This window comes from Ambystoma mexicanum, chromosome 10, assembly GCF_040938575.1.
Source record: "Ambystoma mexicanum isolate Mex_15411 chromosome 10, UKY_AmexF1_1, whole genome shotgun sequence".
Lineage (NCBI taxonomy): Eukaryota > Metazoa > Chordata > Amphibia > Caudata > Ambystomatidae > Ambystoma > Ambystoma mexicanum.
In genome coordinates, this window is record NC_090932.1 from 45540037 (window position 1) to 45561117 (window position 21081).

Consider the following 21081-nt stretch of genomic DNA (forward strand, 5'->3'; position numbering starts at 1 on the left):
TGAAGATCCTTACCACCTTGCCCCTCAAATGGAAGGAATGACTTGAGGGCCCAGAACACTGCCCCGTAGCTCCAGAATGTTAAAATGGAGGTCCTTCTCCTATGGCAGCCACAGACTTCTGGCTGGCAGACATCTGGTGTGGGCTCCCCAACTTTCCAGGGAAGCGTATGTGGTGACCATCTCCTGGTATGGAAGGTTTTGAAACCCTGTGCCCCGGACGATGTTGGAGCGGACGCCCCACCACCTTATCGCCCAGTGGAACTCGCCGTCCAGAGCGATCTTGTCTGCGAATTTTCCAGACACTTGTAGCCAGTGAGCATCCAGGACTCCTGAAGAGGTCGCATTTGCAACCTACAGAGCCGGATTAGGTAGATTCAGGACAACATCATGCCGAGCAACGACTTGACGGTTCGCACCGTGGCTGTCCTCATCGACAACAGCCGCTGCACCTTCCCTTGAATGGCCGCTACCCTCTCTTCCGAGGGTGACGCCAGGCAGGACACCGTGTTGAATCTGGCTCCTAGGAACAGCATGTTCTGCAATGGTGTCAAGCTGGACTTCAGAAAGTTGAAATTAAATGATTGGTTATTTAGAATGCGCTTAATACCCAGGGGTCTCCAAGCCCGGGCCCAGGATTGAACCCTTGTTGCTCTGTGTCGTCTTCCTTTCTAGGCAAGCATGTTGCCCCTGAGCTATCCTGCCAAGATGATGGAAAATCCTACATATGTCAGTAGCTGGGCGGTCGTCTCGGTGTGTCTGACGGCCAGCTCCGGCGAGTGGGCCCAGATGAGCCAGTCGTCGTGGTACGGGTCTACATGTATCCCCCACAGACGTAGATAGGCCGCCTCCGGTGGCAGGCATTTCGTGTACACCCTGGGGGCCGACTTCAATCCGAAAGGTAGGGCCTTGAACTGGTATTGCTGCTCGTGCACTACTAAACGCATAAACCTTCAGTGCTTCTTGTGAATAGGGTTGTGGAAATAGGCATCCTCCAGGTTCAGCAACGTCACAAAGTCTCCCATCTCCAGTTGGCCGAGCACGTGCTGCAATATGACCCATCCTGAACTTTTAAGACTTTAAATATTTGTTGAGACGCTACAGGAGTAGGATGGGCCTCCAGCCCCCATCCTCTTCCTGAACAGAAAGTATCTGGAATAGACTCTGGAGCCCCGGAGCATTGGAGAGCCAGTTCCATCGCCCCTTTTCGCAGCATGGCTCACACCTCTTGCAGGAGCTGAGGAATGTGCTTCTCCTGACAAGACACCAGTGGGACCCACGGACAACTGCGTTGAAACACCAGAATGTGTCCTTGGGCGAGAGCGTCCAGCACACATCTGTCAGTGGTGATCTGCGTCCACTCGCTAACAAATCTCGTCAGCCGTCCAACCACCAGGGTGCACGTGGGGGGGACCGATGTTCCGGTCAGTTCAGGCCTGTTTCGGAGCTGGCACCCTGCAGATGACGGCAACGCTGTCCTCTGCTACCAAAGGCCTGGGACCGGCCCCTGTAGGCTTCCTAGGTCGTAGATCTGGAAGGTTGGCGGTATGATGAAGAGAAACCTTTGGACGACCTGCTTGACTTTCCCCTTGATGACCGTAAAAGAAGAGCGCTGCTGTTGGAGATGCCCAAGGAACATGTCATCTCTATCCACCTTGATGGGCTGGAGGGACTCTACCTTTCCAAACAATTTCTCTCCGTCGAAGGGCATGTCCAACACCTTCGCCTGGACTTCCTGCCAATGTGTGGCCTTCATCCAGCCTTTTTCGACAAAGTCAGTCACCATGCACCATCTGCCGGAACCACGTGTCAGTGACGTCCAATGCCACAGTAATAAGCATGATCAGACGCAACTTCCCCCTCCTGGAGCAATTGCCGCCATCCTCTTATCTAGGAGGAACTCCAGAATAGGGCCCAGCTTGTACCACAGCTCCCCGTCGTACCTGGCCAGGATCGCCTGTGCTTTGACCGCCTTGAAAGTGGATACTCGGTGTAAATCACCTTCCTTCCCATGGCGTACAACCTCTTCCCCTTGCTATCCGGAGGGACCGAGAACAGGTTAGTTGACCGCTTCCTTGCGGCATCCGATACCACCAAATCTGGCGATTGTTGCGGAGTCCAGTACCCAAAACTTCTTCTCCAGTCTATCCGGTTTAGCTAGAGCTGTGCAAGTGTTCTTCATGAGGGCCAGGCCCTCTTCCCACACGTCACCTAGAAGGTGAACAGCCATGACCGTCTTCCTCCTGGTCCCACGCCTCTGGTACAAGAAATCCTCTTTCCTGGTTTCTTCAGGCACAAGCTGAAAAAGCTCTGCGGCTCTTGCGATCATAGAATGGAACGACCCCACCTCACCCGCTGGGGCCGTTCTAGACAAACGTGGAGACCCGTCTACCCACTGTGACAATATCCTAGTCTTCCATAGCCGTGGCCGTACCAGTCCCTGTGTCTATCCTAGGGGCCGACGTGGGTGTGGAGGCTAAAATGGGGGTGTCTGATGACTCTTCCACTTCTTTGTTGGAGGCTGACCGAGGGCGGGGGGGCGGGAGGGGCACTGGAGCCGGGCCAATGTCAAGAGACACATGAGCTGGCGGAATCAGAAAACTAGGCCCGCGCCATCGTGTCAGTACTCTTCTTCCGCATACTTGTGGACTGTGTGCAAGGATTACTGGTCTTTGTCACCCTGGAAGGGATGTTTCTGGGCCTCCCCGCCCCCCCCAACTTTTTCCCCCCGTGGGGCTGCAACCAGGGTCTGAGCCTGTTTCCCTCCCTCTTCTGGCGCGCCCGCAGACTTTGCCAAAGTCACTGCGGCGGTCTTGCACTTAAGGGCTAAGGATACTTTGTGTGCTGCGGGTGCTACCTTCACAGGGTCAACTCCCTTAGCTCTTGAGAGAGCAGCTGCCACCAACTCCATCGTTGACAAAGACTTAGCCTGGGCCGATTGGGCATGATTGGACAGTTCAGCCTTCTCCTCCCTCTGCGGCTTCTCCGATTTCTCCCGCACCTTAGCTGGGGTAGATTTCCTTTGAGGAGCTTGATTGCCAGCTGGCAATGGAGGAGGAGGGTGATGTCAATCGCACCCTATACACCTTGGGAGCCGCTTCCGCAGTGACCCCAGCAGACTCAGACTTGCAGTTCTTGGCCTTGTCTTGGGCACCCACGTATGAGGTGCCCTCAAAGGACCTAGAAGATCGCTCCTCGGAATCGCCGTTAGCGGGTGAGGCATGACCGTATTCGGGGCACAGGGCAGAGGCCTTAGTGGCAAGCCATGCCGCCAGTCTACTGTGCCTGTCCCTCAACGTCTTCTTGGAGAAAACGAGGCATATCTCGCATTCCACCTCCTTATGGTCCAGATACAGGCAGTAGACGAATTGTAGGTGCTTGTCTTCCACAAACACATTCTGTAGCCTGCACTTGGTTCAGGGCTTGAAGAGGGGCCTTCCCTTCTCCTCCTCCTCCTCCTCGTCTTTCTCCTCCTTCTCCTCCTCCTCCTCTGTCATGGTCGGAGGACGCGAAGGGGAAACACGAAAAACACAGAGGTAGCTCGCAGAGCAAACTCAAGGACTCCCAACACTGAAGCGTGTGGTAAAAATCTGAAGATGGATGCCAGAGGAGGGGCTTAGGGAGAGGACTGTCATTGGAAGGGGGCACTAGGACCCAGAGGACAGTGATCAGTTTAAAGGAGAAAGACAGTTTATAAGTGAAAGTGAAACGGTTTTTCTTTTACAGAGGATTCCCAGCCTGACAACGGAGAATATTCATGAGCATGTGAATCCATGCCAGACCCCATGCTGGAGAAGTAGTGCACCAAAAAGTCTGAAGCAATGACCACTGAACACTGAGGGCAAAGTCGTATTTTGAGAAAGTACGGGGTAGGCGGATTGGAGTGCGTGGGTACTGAAATCCAGCCGGGCCTGCTGCAGCGTCAAAAGGTCAAGAGCCACATGAACATAATCCAGATTCTGCTTCTCTGTCAAGCCAGGCAGCCAATTTCTACAAGTTACAGTGATGTTTTACATCAAGAATATGTGGGAGAGTATTAATAGCAGATGCCTTGTGCCCAGGTTGAGGGAAACCCTTGGAAGAGGTGTACTGGTATCACTCTACATCTTAATATGCTGCTGGGTAGAACTTTGGACTACCGAAGATCCTTCCTCTGAGGTCACAGAAATGCAGCACGCTCAGGTCTAGACCCAGTAAAACAGCTGGTATGCCGCTCAGCGCAAACACTGATGGAAGCAGTCCCATGGAACTCAGGCTTGTGCCCAGTACAAGAACTTATATGCCCCTGGGCATGAGTGCCAGTAGATAAAATCCTACAGGCCTTTGGGTCCCCCAGGGTATAGAGAGAAGATTTCACTGAAGGAATGGAGGACTGACCGCTCTCTGCCAAGGGAACCCCAGTAAGGAGTACCCTTCCTCAGGAGCCCTGGAAAACAAAGCTCCACTTACTTTCCTGACCTGAGCCTTCTTGCCAGTTAAATTATTTGAAAATTGAAGTTACCCACTGTAGTGACTGGAGTACTCAGTCCATAGAGCCCTTTCCTCCATCGTTGAGGGCGTCCCCCAACATGGGGATGGTACCAGAACCTTTGGCAGTGAAAAATTGAGCTTCCCCTTTAAATTTAACAGAGTTCGGGGGCGCGGCCTCAGGCGTGGGAACCCTGCTTATTCAGGTAAAACATTGTAGTAGAATTGTCGGTCCTGACCAGAACCACCCGGTCTCTGATGAGGAGCAGAAAAGGCCTTGTGGACTAGGCCCACTTCCCTGAGCTCGAGCAGACTGATATGCAGAGGGCTTATGCCCTGGAGCATGCGCCATTAATCGTGTAGCCCTCCAGCCCGAAAGAGAGGAGGATGTTGTCACCACCAGGGTAGGCTCTGGTCGGGTGGAGAGGTATCCCACAGAAACATTGCCATTCATCAACCACCAGCGAAGATCAGGCAGAAGGAGCGGGGGTATTGGGATCCTGTTCAACCAAGACCCGGTCTCCTGATCCCAACTGGCCCCCAGGTGGAGCTGGAGGTTCCTCATCTTGAGGTGAGTGTGCTGTACAGTAAGCACTGTAAGGAAGACATGCTATCATAAGTATGACACTGGCACCAGAGATAAAATGTCAAAACCTTTATTTCCTGGGATTTGGAAAAACTCCTACTTAGCCCTATAGCCAAGTTGGGAGTAGTCTCTACCATCAAATTATAAAGAAAACACAGTCCTAGTCAGTCTCTGTCAAAGCAAAACGGCCTGTACTAACAAAACCTAATGCCTGCCCCATCTCTTATACAAAAAGTGTGTAAAGGGGCATTTGTATGCAAAGAAAGGTCAGCGTTACACCAAAGAATCAAGAGTCAGCCCTCTGTCCCACTTTGGACAGCACGGAATAAGGCACCCCCCTATAGGCAGCATGACACACACTGGCTTAGGTTATCAAGAAGCAGTTCAAAAACGTGGGTCGAGGCCCGTTTGGCCTCCCACGTCAAAGTCACTGGTTTTCTAGCTCAAAGTTCTTTCACAGTTCAATAAAAAGTTCACATAGGTCTCCCTCTGTCAGGCTCAGAACTCATAATCACAGCACTTGCAGGGGTTACTTTCCCCAAGCTTTATTCACATTTGTTAGGGGCTCTCTTCCCCTAATTTATTTCAAATTCCAGGTCTCCCTCAGTCTGACTCAGAACTTTCACCGATGTCGAAGACTTTCGAATGTGCGAGGCTTTTACTATAGACCTCCGCAGACCCACTTCGACTTTCACTTGCACTCTCCCTTTGTTTTATTTGCCCCAGTTTCTCGTGGTAGTTCTGTACATAAGCAAAATGTTCAAAGAAATCTTTCTCTTTAAACATTCACCTTTTCACATTCCCCTTTGCCAGGGTTAATCTTGACCATTATGCATTTCAGAATTCCTTCACTTCGTGGCTTCAATTCAGGAGTCAAAGTTAATACCACAGGCTTGGCCTAGCCTCCCCAACTCTGTTCACCCGGGAGGGCCGCTGGCATCCTTGAAACACAATGCAGTCTTCTTATCCGGGATTTGGCACTCTCCAGGTTTTTCATAGTAAACAATCTCCTGCAGGGCACTTCAGGGTTTCCCAAACCCTTCGTACTGGTCTCTTGATCGGTCGTCTGCTCACGTGGGTTCGCCTTTGCCCCAGATGTTCTGCTCCTTCTCGTGTTCCACCCTGCTCCATTTCCCATTGGTCTCCCTCAGGCTCAGACCCCTCCTTTGCTTCACACACAGGTCTCCCTCAGTTGGGCTCAGACCTTTTCCTGTTGCACAAAAGTTCAATAAAAACATTTATCTGGACTTCAGGTCCCATAATACAGCTTTCATATTTTGATCCCACTTTGTCAGTTCCCCGAAACAGCATTATGCAGGTTCTGGGAGTTTGTGGGGTTTCCAATGGGGCTTTTCTGGGGTCACGGTCATCTCACCTGCCCCTCGGAGGCCTGGGTTTTAATATTACACCTAGGGGATGAGCCTTGGCTTGGGTCCCGTCAGATCGCTGCAGCTGTCCCTGGTCTGGCTGCCTGGAAACACAGCTCTCTAGCCACACTGCAGCCTCTCCTGCACTCACAGGCCCATCGACTTGGCAGCCTGTCCTGCTCAGGGTTCCTTCCCAGGGTCTCTGCAGATTCGCCTTGGCTCCTCTGGACAGAATGATCCCCTCAGCCTTCCCAGCTCGCTCAAAGTGTGCCTTTTATACCGACTGTGAGGCTTAACAGTTTTTTCCGGTGGGAATGATTGTGCAAGGAGGCCTGACCTTGCCTGGCCTCATTATTGCGACAAAATGGCGACTGCCAATAGGAATCCCTGGTGCATTGGCTCCTATGGGTAATCTTCATAGCTCCCTTTTTCCTCTTATTCTTAGTATTGTTAAAAAATGAGGGGGGGGGCATGTAATGGCATTGCACATATTTCCTAAAGGCAGAGTGGGCGTGATAGTGACTGAGCGTCTGACCCTGCTTGGTTTTATTAGTGGGACAGGGTTGTTGCATATAATTATAGGCAATCTTCCTAGTCTCAGTCTTTGGCTTTTTATAGTGGATGAAGGGGTTGTGGGAGTTGTAGTTTTTCTTAGGGATCATGGAAAAACCATGTGGGTTTTTGTCAGGGTGAAGGGGGCAGCTGTATTCCTGTGGGTGAATGGAATTTGGGCAATAATATCCCATGAAGACTGATGGGATGTCAGGTAGAGATGTATTGGAACGGGGGTAGATAACATGTCTCGCCCGAGGGCGTTCCTTCCACAGTCTCCAAGGGTCCCTTTCCAAGGTGATCCTCTGTCACTTGTCTACCCCAGGGTTGGGATCCAAGGGCAATGGCCTTCCCCTGGCCACCTGAGTCAGGGATCCACAGGAATAGCATGGAAGAAATGCTTCATGTTTCTCATAGCACGCAGGAGGCCATCAGCCCCAGAAGGTGCTGGAGCCACAATGCTGAGGAGGTCAAGCTGGCCAGAAAGTGTCCTATCCCCTTGCAAAGGGAGAAGATCCTCTCGTGCGTGGGGAACGCTCACTGAACGGCCATGTTCCAACATACCCCTAGGAAGACCAGATCCTAGGAGGGGTACAACTGACTTCCTCTGGTTGAGGGAGAACCCCAGCTAATGAATATCTGCCAATCTCTGGCAGGAGTGTATCACCCCCCTCGGGTGAGTCTGCCCTCACCTGCCAGTCATCCAGATAGGAGTATACGTGATGGCCCTCCAAGCGGAGGAGACCCGCCACTGCGTTCATCAACTTCGTGGAGACACAAGGGGCTGAATTCAGGCCGAAAGGCAGCACCTTGTAATGGAAGTGGTAAAACAATCTTGAACCGCATAAACTTTCCGATGCGGCTGGTAGAGACATCCAGGTACACATCCATGAGATGTAGGGAACACATCCAGTGCCCTGCACACAGAGACTCTACTACGTGCGCAAGAGTAATCCTCTTGAAGCGTTCTAGAAGTAAAGACAGATTGAGAAATGACAGGTCCAGGACAACCCTCAGGTCAGTCTGGTTGTTCTTGGGTACAGCAAAAATCCTTGACTAGAAACTGGAGCCCCTATCTGATTGAGGAACCGAGCCGGCGATCCGATCTGACAAAGAGAAGAGGACGGTAGAAGAAAAGGAAGAGGAATACTGAAACCCGTGGAGACTATGGATAGGAACCAAGTCTTCATGAAACAACACCTCCAGCTGTCCTGGGAAAGATCCAGTCGGACCTCACTGGCGAGTTGTGCTCCCCGACCTTGACATCACTGTTTCTTGGCGGCGGGGGTAGAGGAAGGGGGCAGAGGAAGGGGGAGAGGAAAAACCTGTGCAAAGTCCTCTTCTGCTTCCTCCGCTTGTCCCTGGGCGACCCGTCAGGCCCCCACGTACCGCGGTCCCAGAACCTCTTGAAGCCGGTGAAAGTGCAGGGTTTGAATTCGGTCCTGCCTTGTCAGGATGCCCAAGGACTTGGCAGTTTGCGTGGAGGTTTTCTCTCTTACGCTCTTGCACGTCAGATGAAAACTTAGTGGCATGCATCCAAGCCGTCCTTATCAACACCCAGGTACAGCCCTATGCTGGCTGTGTCGATGTGGGAGACCAACGACTCCATAAGGTCCAGGGCAACGGCCCAGGCGATAGCCAGAATGGCTTTGAAGGAGGCTTGCCTCTCCAAAGGGAGGTCCGGCAGAAACTCCCAGAGCTCCCGCCACAGCTTCTGGTTAGCCACGGGCAAGAGGGCATTGGCTTGCCGCAGATTCAGTCCTGAAATGGCATTGCAGCGTTTGCCCAAAGACTCGAGGACCTTGTCCTCCTTGGAAAGACAACTGGAGGTGGCCCCTGTGGAGGAAGACAACAAAGATGATGGTTTAGAATATAGTGAGGCCACAGCCACCAATGAAGAATGTAGCTGCAGGTGGGAGGCCAGGGGGATTGACCCCCTCCTTCCCCATCAGTCAGCGTAAACGTGCTGTCCAGCTTCTTGTTCATCTGGGTGTTGGTCCAGGGATTCCCCCAGACCTTTCTCCCCACCTGCAGGACATCCTTCCGGAGAGAGATGCCAGACTGGATCATGGTGCGCTTGCCCAAAACCTCTGCTAGCACTCCCGATACCTGGAGGGGCTTCTTCTGGCAGAGGGACCCCCAAGAAATCTGCCAGGCCCTGAAGGCGGTGAAAGGCCTTAACGGATGCAGAGGGTTCATCATCCTGGGAGTCACTGTCTGCCCCCATCCCTCTTTTTTTACAGACCGAGGAGCGTCTGGGCCCTGGGATACATGTGTCTGCGGGAACCCCCCGTCCCCCTAGGTCCAGAGCCAATGACAGGTCCAACGGCTATTGAGGGGGAGTGGTCTGAACAACGTGTAGGGCCGGGACAGCGGGAGGGACCGGCACAAGCACCGGTAGTGTCGGAGTGACAGGCAGAGGACCCAGGAGGAGGAGGCCGGGGAGGCACCAACTGTGGTATCACCTCCTTCACTATATCCTTCAGGATTCCCCCCTCATCCGAAGGGAATGCATGAGGAGGAAACGCTTGAAGAAGCCGTCCCAGCGAGGCGCTGGGTCTCCGCTCAAGGTGTGCAGCCTTAAGGGTGCTATGGGTAGATGTATCCCTGAGGAGACTAGATTTCTTGCAAGGCCCATTAGAAGGGCGAGAGCATGGGCTGGGCATAAGTCGAATGCAAAATGGCCGCCGGACTAGCAGGCTCCGCCATGTGCCCCTCTGCCATTTTTCAGCCCTTGCTCCATGCCCTGGAGGGCGAGAAGGCCTCAGAGCCACGAGAGGGCCAAGACATGGCAAAATAGAGCTTGGGTCCTGCATCCGAAGTAGAAGCATCAACCTCGGATCACTCTTGTTTGTACTGAGCCCTCGGCCGGTCATAACACCCTGAAACACGACATTGGAGAGAGCTCTGGTAGGCTGCTCGCCCTCGGTGCCTGCGCCGGTAGTCGTGCTGAATCGTGCAGAAAACAGACTCTTGGAGGTGGCACCCGACGATCCTTTACCACTTGGGGTCAAAGAAGAGGATGAACTTGATTGCCCTTCTGAGGACAGCCCGGTAGGGCCCCGCAGCCCCTCGGCTTGGGAGCCGGTAGCATTGACTGCCTCAGATCTGCCCCTGAAGCGCATGAAAGTGCCCGCAGGCACCTTGACTGGAGAGCCGGTAGCCTTAGAGGCCTCTGGTCTGCCAGAACCCGAATCCGAGTAACCCTTGCCTGTGGGAACCCCCGGAAAGGAGTCACTGTCCTGTGGAGCCGTGCTAAACAGAGGGCCTACCTTGTATTGACGAGAGGACCTGGAAACAAAGTTCTTAAGGTACGCTGGAGAAGCATTGTGGAATATATTCCTTCAACGTGACAACCGATTCTTCAATGCCCTGTGACTCAGAGCGCTGCAAGTCGCACACATGTCCCTGCAGTGGTAGGGACCCAGGCACTCCAGACAGAGTGCATGAAGGTCTGAAGCCAGGAGCAAGTGGTTGCACAACGCACATCTCGTAAATCCTCCTGCAGCTGAAATGTGCTGGGTGAGGCGAGGCACCGAAGGGAGGTTAAACAAGATTGAAAAAAAAAAATAAGGTGAGCAAGTGGAAAGTTAAAAAAAAAAGTCTCAGTGTTGGCTGCCAAGTCTCTAAAAAGGGACTGAGGTGAGGAGCTGGAGGGAGGGGCCTCGGTGGGGCATTCCAACTAAATTTAAGAGGGAAGCTCAATTTTTTGCTGCCAAAGGTTCTGGTACTGTCCCGATGTTGGGGGATGCCCACAAGGATGTAGGAAAGGGACAAGACTTATGTGTAGGTTCTGGAGGCGATCTAGAAATAATCTCCCTTACGCTCTGAAGACTTCTTTTAAGCATCCTGGGAGTAAGTGCGTCACACACAACACATGCGTCCTACTGGTGGTCAGCACAGAGAAACTCCAAAGTTCGCACAACCCCAGACACATTTTACAGCCTCGCTGATCATCATCAATGAGCTGAAACTCTGCCTCCCTTATCCGAGAGGGCAAGGGGTCCACGTTTGGATTACCCTTAATAACTTGGGGTTAAACCCCATGTTTTTCAAAACATATTAAAAAAATTGAGAAATTGAGTTGGGTATAACTGTGATTAGATGCGTTTAGCCGTTATTTATTGCTGTTAGGTTAGCTGCATCGACAGCACAGAGGAATTCCCCTTAACCTCTCCTTCCAATGTGTACAGTCATTAAGCTTGTGCTGGCGAATTGCGCTTGGCCATAAAGAAGTCGTCTATTCTCCTAGGTCATGCAATAAATTGCAAAGTCAGTATATTTGAATTTTGATGTATTTATCCTGATGACAGCGGGCATGTGTTTCGACACTTGGTCGGATTCAAGGCTGTTAAATACATTTTAAAAATTATATAAAATCATATTGTTCACAACATATGATTTCAACATCACAGTTCACATTGAAAAACAAGTATTCAGAATGGTGTTACATACCATTAGAGGGCAGATTGTTGGGACATAAAGGAAATGGACACTGTATGGTTTCGCTAGACTAGGAGTATGATACATACTGTATATTTACAATATAGACTATATATTGACTATATAGGTGCCGCGCAATGAGTCAAACAATATTTGATTAACTGTTCTATTCACACAACTGAAGATCACAGATTATAAACGTAAAAGCACTTTGTGAATCAATGTTGGCAATGATTGTAAATATGCAGTATGTATCATACTTATATTCTAATAAAACCACACCGTGTCTATTTCCTTTATGTCCCAACAACCTGCCCTCTATTGGTATGGAACACCATTCTGAATACTTGGTAAGCAGTGATCCCAATTGAAATTGTGCAAGCATGTCGGGAAGGGTTTAATTATAATTGCACATGCTGCCTGCCATGCGTTATGCTCGTGCATAGGCATCTCCAGCATTTGCGCCGTCATGAAAATCCAACGCGGTGGAGAAACTGGAGCACTGATATGGCAGAGAAGAAAGAAGGCGGGGGAAATGCCAGTTGCGTTTCGCCCGTCCTCTTCGCCATACAAATGAATAAAAATGGGGTGTAATGTAAGAAACATGCGTACAAACATTACACATGCTTCTTACGTTATGCCCGTAACGAAAATGAGCCCCTATGAGTTTTGTGTACACACAAATAGCAAAGCACTCCATTTCTTCTTTAATCATGTTTCTATTACATTGTTACAAGTGAAGTATACATTTCCAAAATGAGAAGAACAAGTTACTTTCTTACCGGGTAACGTTCTTTCGATGGGATGGTCCGACGACGTATTCCATATCTATGACAGGTAATGTCCACAGCTGTGCTGCTTCGGAAAATCTTTGGCGTCTGCGTCCTGTGTCGATGACGTCGATGCGCCGTCCCCGAGGACCTACTCCGACGGCCAACGTCACCCGATGTGATAAGTAGGATGCACGACGCCCAAAGCCTCAGTTATAGTTTTATTTTTCCCCAGAACGTGTGCCACCAGTTTTCTGCCAGTCAAACACACAGGGCCTTGCGGAACGCAAGCTGCAATCGCAAAAGAAATTCTGCAGCCGGGAAGGCAGGGAGGGAGCGATATGGAATACGTCGTCGGACCATCCCATCCAAAGAACGTTACCAGGATAGAAAGTAGCTTGTTCTTCGAGGGGATTGGGTCCTACGACGTATTCCATATCTATGACAGACTCCCAAAGCAGTACCAAGCAAGGAGGTGGGAAAGAATTTAGAATACAAATTTAGCATGCCCAATCAAATTGCGGAATAGAGAACTGCCTTGCCAAAGGCCAGATCTTGCCCTCTGATGGAATCAAGGGAATAGTGACGTACAAAAGTATGTACTGAAGCCCAGGTGGCTGCATCACAGATGTGACGAATAGGAACTCCCCTCTGCAGGGCAGTAGACGCAGCCACTCCTCTGGTAGAATGGGCCCGCAAGCCAGCCGGAGGGTCCTTACCTGCCAAGCGGTAACACTCGGAGATAGCTAAAATAATCCAACGAGACAAAGTCTGTTTCGTCACAGCTTGTCCCAAATGCTTCCCAGCGTAACCAATGAAAAGTTGATCGTCCACTGTGACCTGGGACATGCGCGAAATATAAAAGCACAATGCTCTCCTAGGATCGAAGCCTATGGAGCCTCTCCTCTTCCTTACCAGGATGTGGAGGAGGATAGAACGCCGGAAGAACAACCTTCTGGCTCAAATGAAATTCCGAAACCACCTTCGGAAGAAAAGAAGGACGAACTCTAAGGACAACCCTGTCCTTGTGAAACACAGTGAAGGGTGGCTTAACTGAAAGTGCCTGTAACTCACTCACTCTGCGAGGGGAAGTAACCTCAACCAAAAACACAGTTTTCAGAGTCAACAGCCTCAAAGGGCAAGAATGTAAAGGCTCAAACGGAGCACCCATAAGAAACTTAAGAACAAGGTTCAAATCCCAACCTGGCACCAAAAAAGGTGACGGAGGGAACACATTAGTGAGCCCTTTCAAAAACTGCGAAATTAAAGGAATCTTAAAATAGGAACACTCTTCAGATGAGCACTTAAATATGGACAGCGCCGCCAGGTAACCTTTAATGGTCCCCACTTGCAAGCCCCTGTGGGCCAAAGAAAGCAAAAAAGACAAAACCATGGGAATGTCGCATTCAAAAGGTTCCACATTCTGAACTCTGCACCAGTCGCAGAACTTTCTTCAACGGCAACGGTACAGAGACTTTGTTGCCGGCCGCCTGGCCGAGAGCAACACCTCCATCACGTCTTCAGGGAGGTCCCAATCCTTATACCTCAACCTTTCAGAAGCCAAGCGTATAGATTGAGGGATCTGACCTCTGGATGGAAAACCTGAACCCCCCTCCCGTGTGAGCAGATCGTCTCGGTAGGGAAGACGACGTGGAGGGCAGATGGACAAGTCTAGAAGGTCCGGGTACCACGTCCTCCGGGCCCACGCCGGAGCAATGAGTATCATCCGGGAACTGAACCTCCGTAACCTCCGCAACACTTGCGGGATGACAGGGACTGGAGGAAACACGTACACAGTGGGAATGACCACTCCACCACGAACACGTCTCCTAAGGCTCCTTTTGGAGGAAATTCCCACAAGCAAAACCTTTCGCACTTCCGGTTGACACTGGAGGCAAAGAGATCCACTTGAGGGGTCCCCCAAAGGGCGAAGATGTCCAGGAGAATCTCCTGAGCCAGCTCCCACTCGTGAGAGATCGTGCTCTGCCTGCACAGAGCGTCCGCCGTCTCGTTGTCGTCTCCAGCCAGATGAACAGCCGAGATCGAAATTTCCTGCTGGATGGCCCAGAACTCGAGCTGCATCGCCTCCCTGCACAGCGGAAGTGACCCTGTCCCCCCTTTTTGTTGAGGTAGTGCATGGCCACCGTGTTGTCCGTCAGAATCAGGGCTCTCTTCCCGCGCACAGTCGGCAGAAAAGCCTTCAGGGCTAGCCTGACGGCCCTCAGCTCTAACAGATTGATATGGAGTATGGACTCCGACGCAGACCAACGACCGCTGACTCAACTCGTTGGCATGAGCTCCCCATCCCGTGAGGGATGCGTCTGTCACGATAGTCACCTCTGGCCAGGGCAGCCAAAATGGGGCCCCCTTCATCAGATTGCCCTCGACGGCCCACCACAGAAGGTCCCGGGCTACCGAGGGCGGCACCTGAACAGGGTCCGACAGCCTGCCAGAGGACTGAGACCACTGGAGCTTGAGTGCCCACTGCAAAGACCTCATCCACAGATGAACCTCTGGCACCAGAAGAATGCAGGATGCCATGAGGCCGAGCAGTCTCAAGAACTCGGACGCTGGGAAATTCTGGGCAAACTGAAACTTGTGCACCATCTGCTGAATGTGAAGAGCCCTCACCTGAGGAGGAAAACACTGCCCCAGGGACGTGTCGAGCACTGCTCCGATGTACTGGAGCCGCTGTGTTGGTGTCAAATGGGACTTCTTTAAATTGACGGAGAAGCCCAGCCTGTGAAGGGAGTGGCAGGTGACGGACAGATGATCCAGGACTTGCTTGGGAGAGCTCCCCCTGATCAACCAATCGTCCAGGTAGGGGTAGACATGAATCCCCCCTTTCCTGAGATGCGCTGCCACCACCACCATGAGCTTGGTGAAAACCCTCGGGGCGGAGGTCAATCCGAACGGCAGGACCCGAAACTGAAAGTGCGAGTCGCCAACCGCGAACCTCAGGTACTTCTTGTGCTTGGGATGGATCGGCACATGGAAGCATCCTTGAGGTCGAGAGACACCAACCAGTCCTGAATTTGAAGGGCCTGGAGGACTTGAGAAAGAGTCACCATCTTGAACTTGGCCTTCCTGAGGAGTTTGTTCAAACCGCGCAAGTCCATGATGGGTCTCAATCCCCAGTCTTTCTTTGAAATCAAAAAATAAGGGGAATACCATCCCTTGTTCCTCTCCGCTACATGCACCAGTTCTATGTCGCCTTTCTCCAGCAGGGCTTGAATTTCCTGCGCAAGGAGCGGACTCTTTAAAGAGAGGTTCCCTGGTGGATTGTCGTGAGGCCTCTGTCGAGAAGGAAGACAGTAGCCGTGGGTTATGATCTCCAGAACACACACATCCGAAGTAATGGATTGCCACTCTACAGGATGCTGCGCCAGCCTTCCCCCAACCGGCGAACCATGGGACCTGGCCTCATGACTGAGTGGTAGCGGCTGCAGCGTTGCCTGAGGGCAAAGAGGCAACTGCCCGAGCGGTCTTGGCACCTCGAGTACCTTTGTTTCCACCTCTGGCACTCTTACGATGGCCTCTGACTGCTAGCTCCTCTCGCTTTACTGAAGGACGAGTAATAGCGAAAGGAACCTCCCCTCCATTGCTGTCCCCTAGGACGAAAAGGCAGAGGTTGGCGAACTGCAGCACCCAACGATTTCGCTGCAGCTTTGGAGGTCTGAAACCTCTCAAGGCTCTCGTCAGCATTGCTGCCAAAAAGGTGTTCACCGTCAAAAGGCATGTTGAGGAGCCGGGACTGCACATCAGGAGTGAACCCAGACTTCCGCAACCACGCAAACCTGCGCATTACGGTGCTCGCCGCCATGGACCGGCTGACACAATCCGCCAAGTCCAAACCCGACTGAACGGCCTCACACATGGCATCCTTGCCATCCTGAACCATAGCAAGGAAACCATCCAGTTCGTCCCCTTCGGGATATGATCAGCCGGTAATGCAACAGTTCCACAGAGTGTGCGTGAAACGAGACAAGGCACATATGGAGTTGGCCGCCTGAAGCGCCATATCCCCCGAAGAAAACACTTTCTTCGCCAAGCTGTCAAAACATTTGTCGTCCCTATCCGGAGGGATGGTAGGATAAGACGCCTGCTTTGCCGGGGCAGTAGCCGCCTGCACCACCAAACTCTCCGGGGTGGGGTGCCTAGACAAGTAGCAGGGGTCGCTACTGGCTGGACGGTATTTTCGCGACAAAGACTTGCCCACTGCCGGGAGACTCTCCAGAGCAGTCCAAGCCGCCGCCACCCTTCTCTGCAGAGCCATATGAAAAGGCAAAACCGGGTCTGTGGGTGGACCGAGATCAAGGATGTCCGTGAGATCATCCTGAACGAACTCCACTGGGGGAGCTGACCAACCCAAGTACTCGGTAACCCGAGACATAAGGCGTCCATATGAAGAATCGGCATGAGTGCCAGGCTCCGGCCTACAAAACTCCACCTCCGGAGAAGTGTCCAGTACACTGGCATCATGCAGCGACTGCCTCAGGTCATCAAACTGGCTATGGCCCGAGATAAAGTCATCTGGAACCGCAACAAGGAGGCCGCCATCAGAGCCTTCATCACCCTCTGAAATGTACTCCAGGCGGGGAGAGGAAGACCTCTGCGGACCCCTCCGACACCACCGCCTCGAAAGGCGCCGGCGTCGACAGGAAAGGCATCGAGGGCGCCGAACGAGTCGGCGGCGGCAGAAAAGGCGGCGGCGTCGAGCGAATTGGCGTAGACGACAGCTGCAGCGCCGTCAGCATCGGCGGCGTCGACACATTCCTCGAAGCCAGAGCTCCGAGCGTGTCTCTCGACAACCTGGGCGCCGACGACCCCCTCGAAGACGGAACCTCGAGAGAAATCGTCGACGACCTCGGTGCTACAGACGTCGACGTCTTCTTCGAAGACAGCACAGGATCACGCGGTCTCGAGCGCGTCAAGGACCGGGACCTGGAACGGGCGTACGGGCGGTGTCTCTCGACCGGTGCCGACCGACCCCACTCGGGGGCGCGGACGGACCAGTGCCCTGCGATTCCAGAATCGCTAGCATCTGCTTCCCAAAGGAAGCCTATTCCTCTGGTGTCGCTTGCACGGAGTGATAAGCGACCCGCCGACGGGCAGAGTCCTCGGAAGAGGACGGGTAATGCGACCTATGCCGGCATTTTCTGGAATGCCTAGAAGAGGCGGAGGAGTCTCAAGACCGACTCCTGGAAGGAGACCCACCTGACTTCCGACGACGACGCGGAGAGTCACCCCTTGAGTCATCTGTCGAAAGCCCCGCAGACCTCGACTTCCGGGGCTTAGACACCCGGCCTACCGACAGCTTCTTCTTCCGTTCCTGCAAGGCCTTTGCAGTGAGCGACTGGCAGTCGACACAGTCGTCCGTATCGTGGGCCTCCCCGAGGCACCAGAGGCAGGCGTCGTGCGAGTCCGTGACCTACATCTTGGACCCACAGTCCCTGCAGTTCTTGAAGCCGGGACGCGGGGTCGAAGATGAGAAAGACATCGCCACGAACAGGTCTTCATAACCAACCGAACAGGTTAAACGAACCGAGAATAGAAAACAGCAACTCCAACAAGTCGAGGCGTACCGAGATTCACGAAGCGAACACGTTCTGGGAAAAACTGAACTATAACTGAGGCTATGGGCGTCGTGCGTCCTACTTATCACATCGGGTGACGTCGGCCGTCGGAGGAGGTCCTCGGGGACGGCGCATCGACGTCATCGACGCAGGACGCAGACGCCAAAGATTTTCCGAAGCAGCACAGCTGTGGACATTACCTGTCATAGATATGGAATACGTCGGAGGACCCAATCCCCTCGAAAGAAGGGCTACATCAGGAAAATATCTAAATGTTAAACTTTTTCAATAAACCTGTTCATACCTTCGCCTCAGTCGCTCGGGGTGCACTGTTCTTACCTGAATGTTAAACACTGGCATGTCGCTGGACGGGGGAGCAGGGTAGGTGCCAGGCGGTGATGGAAGATTTCCAAAATCCTCTGGGGGAGGAGGTGGTGGTGGAGGAGGATAAAAATCTCCTAGAAAAGAAAGCATACACTAAAGGACCGAAAACTATTATTCTGTGGCTTAAAATGAAAATCGGGTCACATACTTCCTATCCAGCCCATCACTGTATAGCATAACAGAGTATTTTCAAATCATATACATTGCTTCCTCCAGTTACTCCATGAATGGGTGTGGAGAACATTCCATTCTGTATACCATTTAAACAAGGTCTGTGCTACCCTCTTCCTGATCTTTAATGCCTGAATGTAAGAACCTTGCTGTTGTAGCACACAACGTAATAAACACAATTTATGCTCTATAAAAGTTTAAAAATACATTGTTCCAACCTTTGGAAAGTGATGAATAGACATTCCCAGTGTGGGCAACAGGGTGCGGTGTGGAAAGAGGAAAGAAGTAGAGGGAGAGGAGTGCTGAGAAACAGACACAGAGGCAGACATCGAGAAAGAAAGATATCCTACCCCACCCTGTTTGGACAAAGCAGAAGCAGCCTTTCCTACACCACTCCTGAGCATTGGTATATCTGTGAGGATGCTGCTAAGGATACTGGGTGTGAAGCCCCTGGCGTTTGTGTTATGAAAAATACTCATTTTAAGTTAGCAGCTTGAAAGACTATACATAACAGAGACTCATTTGGCATGGTTGTAGGAGAACTGGCTTTTTAGACGTGTATTAGTTTAATAAAATGATGTGGGTAATTCCATTGTGATAGGTCAGAAGGAGGAGACAGACCAATGCCTGTCCTGTTCAACGAGATTAGGAAATAATTAAAAACAAAGCACCTAACTTTCCTAACCTAAGGGTTTCCCAACACAACTAAACTAGAGTGTTCGTCAGCAGTAGGGAAGTCCATAGCTGAGACAAATCAACTTCCGGGGCACCAGTGGTCCAGGGATGAATATCAGTTTCAGCCCCAAACATCTAGTACACCAAAAGGGATTGGAAACACAAGCAAGTTACAAACCACCTTGTCCAATTTTGGTAACGTGGACGGAACGGCAGGCTTATCTCCAAAAGGTTGAGAATCATTAATTAGTTGACACAGCGAAAATACAGTTATTACCCAATGATAAAAGACTCTCCAGCCAAGATTGTATACAAATATCTACTTCATTATTATCACAACTGTTCTAGCATACAACGAAGTACAATCCATCCTGCAAAGGAATGCAGCAGGCAGGCAGACAGTTTGAAAGAAGGAATAGGGAGGCACTCTGCATATTGACAGGAGGGTAGTCAGTATAGTAAATCGCAACAGTTCAAGGATACTTTGTATCAGCAAAAAGGGAGCAAAGGATCATAAAATGTCTCTAGGAGCCTTTGGAGAAGGACCAGGACGACAGGACAACAATGTACCTTGTGCTTGTACGAGTTTTTGGTGCTCGACAGGGTCACGTTGGTTTCAGGGCGCTTTGCAGCTTTTGTGACAGAGTTACAGTCGGGAGACAGCTGTGGGTATCAGACAGCAACCAGATGGCTGCAGGCTGGCCTTCACAGCAGCTCAGTGTCAGGAAACCTCGTCTCAGTGCTGGTCCGATGTTCTGAAGCACTGGTCTAAGCATTTCGGATGGCTTTAGCGACTGCGGCATAACAGTCAGTGGTGCAGTCTGGTTGCAGCTCAAGGGGCTCGAAAAACTTATTTTAAGGTAGATGTCGGTAGATGCTCATCATGGCACTTCTCCTAGCTTCTTCACTGGGCTCATGTCGAGCTTTAAGGCTGACTGCCCAAAGCTGAGGCGTGTGTTGCATGCAGCTGCCTTGTCGTTGGTTTAGGGTTCAGCGACTCTGTGGCACGTCTCACCTAGGAAGCTTGCTGCAGAGCCTAACAGGGCATGCAGTGTACCACAGAAATGTGATATCCCACATGTCAGCCCTGTGAACCCATGCTCTGCTGCTGAAGGATAAAGTGTATTCTTCCCAAATAGGTTGGACCTTAACACTTCTGGCAGTACTGTAGCATTGGTGAGTGCCTCTTTATTCATTTGCTAATGCCCTTTCCAGAAGAGTGTCAATCCAGAGCAAGCTGGCCTGAGAACAGGAATCAAAGGGCACACCCATTTACAAAAGGCCTGATCTCACGCCAAGGTGCTGCATTTCAAAGGGCCTATGATCCTATTGAGAAGAGAAGGGACAGGGCTAGTGTAGACAGGGGTAGCTCTGTACAGATGAAGGAAGATTCCGCTATCTTGTTGCTCTCTGGCTCTCTTTCTCCTGTCCACTCCACGTCCTATAGCACAAAGCACTTTGGTTGTGATTTCAGAAGGACAGAGTCCACTTATTTTAAGAGGATGAATTGGACCCCTAAAGCAGGCTAGTTTTAGTCCAGTCACCTGTGCACTATACCCTTAAAAGAAGGGGTCTCAGACCACTTCTTTGATTCACTCTGTAACAACACTTGAGAAGGATTAATTGCTCCTCTTTTGGGAGGGTTGCACTTTCTTAAAGCCCTCAACCACTGAGGTGAAGAATGAGCAGTCGAAGGCAGAAGAGAGCTCTCCCCCCGCCACCCTTACACACTTCCAAGGCACATTGGGGGTTAACCATGATGTGAACAGGACTGCCACTCCGCACCAGAAGCTCCCAAGGCTGGGAGAGCAGATCCTGAAAAGACTCACCCTGTGATTGAGCTGCTAAATTGGGTGTCTCAGCATCTGCAGGACTAGACCAACTAAGGCTCCCGATTCTGCTGACTCGAAACCGGTCAAAGTGCAGTTGAAGCAGAGTTCGATGCCATTGACGTGAGGGATCCTGCCAGTGCTGTTTCCTGGCACTCCTCTGAACCTTCCAACACATACCTGCATTTTGAGCCCGCTCGAAGTTTCATCTTTGCCTTGCTGAGCCAGTCAACTGCTAGGCTCGAATCAACCGCTCGACACCAG

At 51.6% G+C, this 21081-nt stretch overlaps 1 protein-coding gene across 6 annotated transcripts in view; it reads right to left on the reverse strand.

Moving 5' to 3' along the window:
- LPP (LIM domain containing preferred translocation partner in lipoma) overlaps positions 1-21081 on the reverse strand; it is a 1982563-nt gene that overhangs the window by 896189 nt on the left and 1065293 nt on the right. For 5 of the 6 annotated variants that reach the window (XM_069617470.1, XM_069617468.1, XM_069617467.1 and 2 more), the window contains one exon: positions 18098-18216. In XM_069617470.1, the coding sequence (XP_069473571.1) occupies positions 18098-18216 (119 nt within the window). The remainder of the gene's footprint in view (positions 1-18097; positions 18217-21081) is intronic. The other variant, XM_069617472.1, reaches the window with a different exon arrangement.